This window comes from Phalacrocorax aristotelis, chromosome W, assembly GCF_949628215.1.
Source record: "Phalacrocorax aristotelis chromosome W, bGulAri2.1, whole genome shotgun sequence".
Classification (NCBI taxonomy): Eukaryota; Metazoa; Chordata; class Aves; order Suliformes; family Phalacrocoracidae; genus Phalacrocorax; species Phalacrocorax aristotelis.
Window position 1 is genome coordinate 4,522,575 of NC_134310.1, and position 9,511 is coordinate 4,532,085.

At 48.3% G+C, this 9,511-nt stretch overlaps 1 protein-coding gene across 1 annotated transcript in view; it reads left to right on the plus strand.

The window, feature by feature from the left end:
• Window positions 1-9,208, plus strand: part of LOC142049683 (katanin p60 ATPase-containing subunit A-like 2) — a 34,241-nt gene extending 25,033 nt beyond the window's left edge. Inside the window, exons 6-8 of the mRNA XM_075077612.1 lie at window positions 7,400-7,558; window positions 8,549-8,651; window positions 8,989-9,208. Of these exons, the coding sequence (XP_074933713.1) occupies window positions 7,400-7,558; window positions 8,549-8,651; window positions 8,989-9,128 (402 nt within the window). The 3' untranslated portion in view covers window positions 9,129-9,208. The remainder of the gene's footprint in view (window positions 1-7,399; window positions 7,559-8,548; window positions 8,652-8,988) is intronic.
• Window positions 9,209-9,511: the final 303 nt, after the last annotated feature.

Sequence of the window (9,511 nt, forward strand, 5' to 3'; positions counted from 1 at the left end):
AAGTATGTTGTCACCCTGGCAATTCCAGAGAGATACAAATCACTGCAATGTGCTGGGGTCTGGCTTATGCCTATCGAGCCCTATTTAACACTATTCAGTACCCCCAAGGGAAAGAGAAGGGAGCTACTCCAACCCCAGCGACAAGCACTGCGGCCACCCAACCTGCCATGACAGATACTGCAGCTACTCCAACCCCAGTGACGAGCACTGCAGCCACTCAAACCCCCACGACAGGCACTGCAGCTACTCAAACCCCAGTGCCAAGCATTGCAGCTAAACCAGAGGACCAACCTGTGCCAGTATCAGTCGCCCCTATACGCAAGAAGAAATCATGGAAGAGAAGGTCAGCTCGTTTAGAAAGAGATTACGAGGAACCAGGGCCATCACGAGAAGAGGAGGAGGAAGAGGGAGAATGTGTACAAGAAACGGAAACTACCCGATCTCTATCCTTGAGTGAGTTGCGGGATATACGGAAAGATTTCGGGCGTCATTCAGGTGAACACGTTATCACCTGGCTGCTCCGATGCTGGGATAATGGGGCCAGTAGTTTGGAATTAGAGGGGAAGGAAGCCAAACAACTGGGATCCCTCTCTAGGGAAGGGGGCATTGATAAAGCAATTGGAAAAGGAACACAAGCCCTCAGCCTCTGGAGGCGGCTCCTGTCCGCGGTGAGAGAGAGGTATCCCTTCAAAGAAGATATTGTATTTCGCCTAGGAAAATGCATGACCATGGAGAAAGGCATTCAGCATCTAAGGGAATTAGCTGTGCTTGAGGTGGTTTATGGTGACCTGGACGATCAACGGTCCTCCAAAGATCCAGATGAAGCTGAGTGCACACGACCCATGTGGCGGAAGTTTGTACGGAGTGCACCATCCTCGTATGCAAACTCATTGGCAGTGATGTCCTGGAAAGATGACGGGACACCAACGGTGGCTGAGTTGATTGATAAACTCCGGGAATATGAAGCGAATCTCTCTTCCTCGCTCGTCTCTGCTGTTGAGAAACTGTCCCGAGAGGTCCAGCAACTCAAAGAAGATAGGTCCTACTCCCCACCAGTACGGACCAGTATCTCAGCCATTAGGAGTAATCGTCCCTTGGCTCAAGAGAAGGGATACACACGACGGGGCACCCTATGGTTTTACCTGCGTGATCACGGAGAGGACATGAAGAAGTGGGATGGAAAAACCTACCTCAGCCTTAGAGGCACGGGTACGTGAGCTGCAAGGAAGAACAAGCACTCAGGGGAGTTTCTCCAGGAGAGCTGCTGCTCCAGTTTCCCATAAGCAATTCTCCAGACAGAGGAGCAGAAGTGCTGATGTCCTGACTGATCTTAACAGAGACACCCATGATTCATATTTACCGGAAGTGAGTGATGAATACTATGATCAGGACTAGGGGGGCCCTGCCTCCAGCCAGGCAGAGGAAAGGGATAACCGGGTTTACTGGACTGCATGGATCCGATAGCCTGGCACATCTGACCCACAGGAGTATAAAGCTTTAGTGGACACCGGCGCACAGTGTACCTTAATGCCATCAAACTATATAGGGGCATAACCCATTAGCATTGCTGGAGTGACAGGGGGATCCCAAGAGCTAACTGTATTGGAGGCCGAAGTGAGCCTCACCGGGAATGAGTGGCAAAAGGACACCATTGTGACTGGCCCAGAGGCTCCGTGCATCCTTGGCATAGACTGCCTCAGGAGAGGGTATTTCAAGGACCCAAAAGGTTACAAGTGGGCTTTTGGTGTAGCCGCCTTGGAGACGGCGGAAATTAAACAGCTGTCGACCTCGCCTGGCCTCTCGAAGGACCCTTCTGTTGTGGGGTTGCTGAAGGTCAGAGAACAACAGGTGCCAATCGCCACCACAACAGTGCACTGGCGGCAATATTGCACCAACCGAGACTCCCTGATCCCCATCCATGGGCTCATTCGTCGACTGGAGAGCCAAGGAATCATCAGTAAAACCCACTCACCCTGTAAAAGTCCCATATGGCCAGTGCGGAAGTCTAATGGAGAGTGGAGACTAACAGTAGACTATCGTGGCCTGAATGAAGTCACTCCACCGTTGAGTGCTGCTGTGCCAGACATGCTAGAACTTCAATACGAACTGGAGTCCAAGGCAGCCAAGTGGTATGCCACAATTGATATCGCTAATGCATTCTTCTCAATCCCTCTGGCAGCAGAGTGCAGGCCACAGTTTGCTTTCACTTGGAGGGGAGTCCAGTACACCTGGAATCGACTGCCCCAGGGGTGGAAACACAGCCCTACCATTTGCCATGGACTGATCCATAATGCTTTGGAACAAGGTGGAGCTCCAGAACACCTTCAATACATTGATGACATCATTGTGTGGGGCAACACAGCGGAAGAAGTTTTTGAGAAAGGAAAGGAAATAGTTCAAATCCTCCTGAAAGCTGGTTTCACCATAAAACAAAGTAAAGTGAAGGGACCTGCACAAGAAATCCAGTTCTTGGGAATAAAATGGCAAGATGGTCGTCGTCAGATTCCTATGGATGTGATCAACAAAATAGCAGCCATGTCTCCACCAACTAGCAAAAAGGAAACACAAGCTTTCTTGGGTGTTGTGGGTTTTTGGAGGATGCATATTCCAAATTACAGTATGATCGTAAGTCCTCTCTATCAAGTGACCCGGAAGAAGAATGATTTCAAATGGGGCCCCGAGCAACAACAAGCCTTTGAACAGATTAAACAAGAAATAGTTCATGCAGTAGCTCTTGGGCCAGTCCGGGCAGGACAAGATATAAAAAATGTGCTCTACACTGCAGCCGGGGAGAATGGCCCTACCTGGAGCCTCTGGCAGAAGGCACATGGGGAGACCCGAGGTCGACCCCTAGGGTTTTGGAGTCGGGGATACAGAGGGTCCAAAGCCCGCTATACTCCAACTGAAGAAGAGATATTGGCAGCATATGAAGGGGTCCGAGCTGCTTCAGAAGTGGTTGGTACTGAGGCACAGTTGCTCCTGGCACCCCAACTGCCAGTGCTGGGCTGGAAGTTCAGAGGGAATGTCCCCTCCACACACCATGCAACTGATGCTATGTGGAGTAAATGGGTTGCACTGATCACCCAGCGGGCTCGAGTAGGAAACCCCAGTCGCCCAGGAATCTTGGAAGTGATTATGGACTGGCCAGAAGGCAAAGATTTTGGATTATCACCAGAGGAGGAGGTGACACGTGCTGAAGAAGCCCCACTGTATAACAAACTGCCAGAAAAGGAGAAGCAGTATGCCCTGTTCACTGATGGGTCCTGTCGCCTTGTGGGAAAGCATTGGAGATGGAAGGCTGCTGTATGGAGTCCTACACGACAAGTAGCAGAAACTGCTGAAGGAGAAGGTGAATCGAGCCAGTTTGCAGAGGTAAAGGCCATCCAGCTGGCCTTAGACATCGCTGAACGGGAAAAGTGGCCAGTGCTCTATCTCTATACTGACTCCTGGATGGTGGCGAATGCCCTGTGGGGCTGGCTGCAGCAGTGGAAGCAGAGCAATTGGCAGCGCAGAGGCAAACCCATCTGAGCTGCCACATTGTGGCAAGATATTGCTGCCTGGGTAGAGAACCTGGTTGTAAAGGTACAGCATGTGGATGCTCACGTCCCCAAGAGTCGGGCCACTGAAGAACATCGAAACAACCAGCAGGTGGATCACGCTGCCAAGACTGAAGTGGCTGAGGTGGATCTGGACTGGCAACATAAGGGTGAACTATTTCTAGCTCGATGGGCCCATGACACCTCAGGCCATCAAGGGAGAGATGCAACATACAGGTGGGCTCGTGATCGAGGGGTGGACTTGACTATGGATATTATTGCACAGGCTATCCACGAATGTGAAACGTGCGCTGCAATCAAGCAAGCGAAGCAGGTAAAGCCTCTGTGGTATGGGGGACGATGGCTGAAATCTAAATATGGGGAGGCCTGGCAAATTGACTATATCACACTCCCACAGACCCGCCAAGGCAAGCGCCATGTTCTCACCATGGTAGAAGCAACCACCGGCCGGGTGGAAACATATCCTGTCCCCCACGCCACTGCCCGGAACACTATCCTGGGTCTCGAAAAACAAGTCCTGTGGCGACATGGCACCCCAGAGAGAACTGAGTCAGACAACGGGACTCATTTCCGAAATAACCTCATAGACACCTGGGCCAAAGAGCACGGCATTGAGTGGGTGTATCACATCCCCTATCACGCACCAGCCTCTGGGAAAATCGAAAGATACAATGGACTATTAAAGATGACACTGAGAGCAATGGGGGGGGTGGAACATTTAAACACTGGGATACACATTTAGCAAAAGCCACCTGGTTAGTCAACACGAGGGGCTCTGCCAGGCGAGCTGGCCCTGCCCAATCAGAACCCTTACGTACTGTGGAAGGGGATAGAGTCCCTGTAGTGCACATAAAAAATATGTTGGGCAAGACAGTCTGGGTTATTCCTGCTTCAGGCAGAAGCAAACCCACTCATGGGATTGCGTTTGCTCGAGGACCTGGGTACACTTGGTGGGTGATGCGGGAGGATGGAGGAGTCCGGTGTGTACCTCAGGGGGATTTAATTTTGGGTGAAAACAGCCAATGAACTGAATAATATGCTGTTAATTGCTATATGATGTTGTATGTCATCACTACTATGGTTGCTATATGCCATATCAATGGCATGTTATCATGGTGGGAATCTCCCAACTAATAGTAATAGCAAATGAACTTTCAATGGAACCGAGCAAAGTGCAGCAGTGAGAGAACAAGAACTACCAGTGCAGCGGTGATGGAACAAGGACTGACATGCAACAATCTGACCCCACACACACCGCCTCTCTGAAGGACCCTTACAAGAGATGAAATCCAAAGTCATGGACTAAATGAACTCAATGGACATTCCACAGGCATTCTACAGGGAAGGTCCATAGACTAAGGGAATGCTGTCTGTGTGTTATGTTAAAGGATGGGAAGGGGAGGGGTGGTGGTTGGTAAGTTTGTATTGCATCGTATGGGACCTGGACATGGTGTAAATGGTATGGAATAAGGGGTGGAGAATGTGCTGGTTTTGGCTGAGAAGGGGTTAGTTCTCCTCACTGCGGGGGGTCGGCTACCTTTCCAGCTTCCCCCTCTCTGCCTGGTGGCGGTGGGCTGGGAGGGGCAGGGCCGTGGTGGGGGCGGCTGACCCCGACTGGCCAATGGCATGTTCATTCCATACCATGTGACACCATGACCAGTATATTAAGGGGGGGCAGGTTGCGGCTCGGGAGTGGCGCAGCGTCGGGTCCGCGGGCGGTGAGCAGCTGCGTCGCATACGGTTTGTTTTGCTGGTTCGTTCCCCCTCTCCCCTCCCTTCCCCCCTCCCCCGGGGCTTTGCGCTTCTCGTTGTTCTCCTTTACATTGCATTTTTATTGTTGTTTCTTTTAATTTTAATTATTAAACTGTTCTTATCCCAACCCACGAGCGTTACCCTTCTGATTCTCTCCCCCATCTACCAGTGGGGGAGTGAGCGAGCGGCTGTGTGGGGCTGAGCTGCCAGCTCAGGGAGGTTGTGGAGCATCCTTGCAGGTGCTCAGAACCCAACTGGATGCAGATGCAGCCCTGAGTAACCTGCTCTGGCTTTCCCTGATTTGAGCAGGGGGTTGGACTAAATGATCTCCAAGAGGTGCTTCCAACCTCAGCCATTCTGTGATGCTGTAAATCAAAGCAGGGGCCTAATCCCAGCGGCCTAATGGGCCTGTTCCCATTACACAAGTGACAAGGGATGAACTGGAGTAGGAATTTGTATTCAGTAGTTTGGTTGTGTTACTGTTATATGCAAAAGACTGAAAAGCACTTGGATAAAAATGAGATTAAAATGAACTGTTTGGATGCATGTCTGAGAGGAGCTGGCATGTTGGGTGCAGCAGGACTCCTGGCACTTGACAGAATCGGTGGTGCTGGCAAGAAGGAGTATTTCTAGATGGTGATGAAATGCATTGAGAAAGGAACAGAAAGAAACATTCATTTTTCTTTCAAGCTTCCTTTGTGCATCACAAGCAAGTAAAAAATGCATAGTCATCCCAGTCTTTTGTATTTTACCTTTTCCTTTTTTTTTTTAAGGCAAAACAGCTTTATCAGTGTTGATGTTAACAGCATCGTGGTTTTTGGCTGACACATTTATCCAGCCTTTCCATCCTTCACATGATCCTTTTTGTAAGGATCCTTTCCTTTGTGGCTGCATTATTTATAATCTGTATTGCACGAGCAGTCTCAGATTGACATCTTGTTCTGCCATAAACACAGGCCTCACATCCAAGACCTTCAGTTGTATTTTATACTTACAAAGCATCCCTTACAAAGTAGCAATTAATTAGTCCTGACAGTGCCCTAGAAAATTTGTAGTGTGTTCTCAGTAGCAAAGGGAGAGGTTATTGCTGATGAGACATGCTGCAGATGAGTATCAGAGCCAGGGAAGATAACTACAACTTCTGATTGTTATTGTTAAGCCTCGTTGTCACAAGCCAGCTTATCACTAACATACTGAACAGGAATACACTGGATAATCATAGAATCATTAAGGTTGGAAAAGACCTCTAGGATCATCAAGTCCAACTGCCAACCCAACACCCCCAGGCCTCCTAAACCATGTCCTGAAATGCCACATCTACACATTTTTTGAACACCCCCAGGGATGGTGACTCCCCCACCTCTCTGGGCAGCCTGTGCCAATGCCTGACCACTCTTGCAGTAAAGACATTTTTCCTACTATCCAATCTACACTTCCCCTGACACAGCTTGAGGCCGTTTCCTCTCGTCCTGTCACTAGTGACTTGGGAGAAGAGACCAACACCCACCTCAATATAACCTCCTTTCAGGTAGTTGTAGAGAGTTATAAGGTCTCCCCTCAGCCTCCTCTTCTCCAGGCTAAACACCCCCAGCTCCCTCAGCCGCTCCTCATAGGACTTGCTCTCCAGACCCTTCACCAGCTTCGTTGCCCTTCTCTGGACACGCTCCTGCACCTCAATGTCCTTCTTGTACTGAGGGGCCCAAAACTGAACACAGCGTTCAAGGTGTGGCCTCACCAGTGCTGAGCACAGGGGCACAATCACTGCCCTGCTCCTGCTGGCCATGCTATTCCTGATACAAGCCAGGATGCCATTGGCCTTCTTGGCCACCTGGGCACACTGCTGGCTCATGCTCAGCTGGCTGTCAACCAGCACCCCCAGGTCCTCCTCCACCAGGCAGCTTTCCAGCCACTCCTCCCCAAGCCTGTAGCATTGCATGGGGTAATTAATACTTTTTTTTCCCCAAAAAAAAAATTAGGTTGACATAGTTACAGGTGGGGTTGAAAAATGTCAGTCCCTGCAGCGAGCAGCTTGCTGTCAAACCCATGTCTCCACAATGAGACAATTCCTCTCCTCCTTTCCTTGCGGGGAGTTAGATTCTGCCATGTTGCGGTGGCTGGAGAAGAGGATTTTGGTTGACCTCCCAAGTAAAGAGGCATGGCAGGTGATGATCCAGCACTGGCTGCCCTCTCTGAACAACAGCAGAGGAGTGGAGCTGAGAACAGATCTGGACTACAGCTTACTGGGCCAGGTGAGACAGCACTGCAGCAGGGACAGTGCCCGCTCAGTGCTTGAGGTCTTTCTGGGTGGGAACCGCAAGCATGAGTGACATACATCACCCACAGTGGTGGCATTATGTTGTGGCAGAAGAGGTCCACAGCAGGGGCTTGGGACAGCACCTCTGTCTACAGCAACTGCGACATCCAGAGCTGGGGGAAGGACCTCAACTCAGTTTGAGGCTCCAGACAAAGGGAGACCAGCAAGACATGGGGGCTGAGCATTTCACAGGCACAGCTGTGGAAATCACTCTTTGCTCTGCTTGCAAAGGGTATATTCTGATCCTCTCTGTTGGGCCAGCTTTTCAGCCTTAAATACAGGGAGACTTGCAGCAACAGTATATTTTATCACTCGTCTCACCAGGCTGGGAGCACTTGCAATTCATCGGGGTAATGAACAGTTAATTGTGTAGGGAAGGTTTGTCACAGCTCCACTGCTGCAGGAGAAAAGAGCATGTTGACAGTGAAGAGATTCACTAGATACCCAGGCTTTCTTCACTTAGCCCTTTGTCACATCCTAAATTCTTTGAAAATATCTTACAGCTTACCCAGTTGGCCCTTTTTACATCTATTCACAGAGGCAATATTGTTCAGTTTCTGTTTCATAAATGTTAATGGAGAAATATAGTTATTTTATTAACAGAGAAGCTGGGAACAGATACAGAAAGATGAGTCTTATTTGACCTACAGAAAATTGCCCTTTAGAAAGAAAATGCCCAGTATTTTCCTTGCTCCTACAAGATACCCTGGACATTCAAAACAAGAACAAACAGCATAATGTTGAGGGGAGGGGAAACATAGAAATATATATGTGTTTGTGTAGATATACACATATATTTCAGACAGGAATAGACTTTACAAATTTTTTTTTATATATAGATATAAAAACTATATGCTTGTAAATGCCATTCCTGTCCGCTTTGTAAGCCTGTAAGCTGCGATCTATCATTCTGATCCCATCATAGGAAACAGACGGGTACTCCTGCTCAGACATAAAATTCGTGTGCAAGGAAGCAGCCATGAGACCAGTGAGGAAAATTTTTGACACACTTGAAAATCATCAGCCAGGTACCACAGCTCTGAGTAGGGAATCTGATCTGGGAAATGCTGATCTACTGCTGTAACTCCAGAAATTCTAATGTCAACCCCAGCAGGTGGAGCTCTGTTATCTGCTTAGAAAAGTTTTAAACTGTACATTTCTTAAACAACTACCCAAGCTAACATTCCCAAAGATCAGACCTTTTTTTAAAGCTGTTGGTATCTGTGCTCCATGCACAAATACAAGTTTTTCTTTATCTCACTAGGTTTATTCTGTTGTTTTCATATATTAAGTGTTGTGTTAGGCAGGGGCATAAAAGAATGTCTTTTAGTAATAACAGTATTTAATCAATTCTCTTCTCTTTAGGTAACAGTAACTTACCCATGATCTGCTTGGACACGATCACCATGGCAGATTTCCTAGATGTTATTGCCCACACCAAGCCATCAGCAAAGAACCTAAGCCAGAAGTACACAGCTTGGCAGAGAGAATTTGAGTCAGTTTGAAAAGAAAAACCCCAAAAGATTGAAAACTTCCAAGACTTTTGCTTTCCAAAATGGCATCACCTTGCTTCCAAAGGATTGAATGATGATGGGGAAGGAAGCGCTGTTTCCAGGGGAGAGAATACAGTGAGAAATGTCAGGGGGAGATCTTCACTTTCAAAATGTAATGGGGGAGGTGGTGGTTCGGTTATTTTTTTAGCCATTTTCAATGACCATTCGAAAAACCATACTTAATGGAAATAATGTAATAGCAGTTGCTACGTAATGAAGACTCCAGCCTTAATTTTATGTATAGAGACTTAAAAGATTTTTTGCTTCTCAGTCCTTATTCATGACCATTATTTACAGGTTTGGTGTAGAAGAACTGGAGCAGAAAGCTTGTTAAG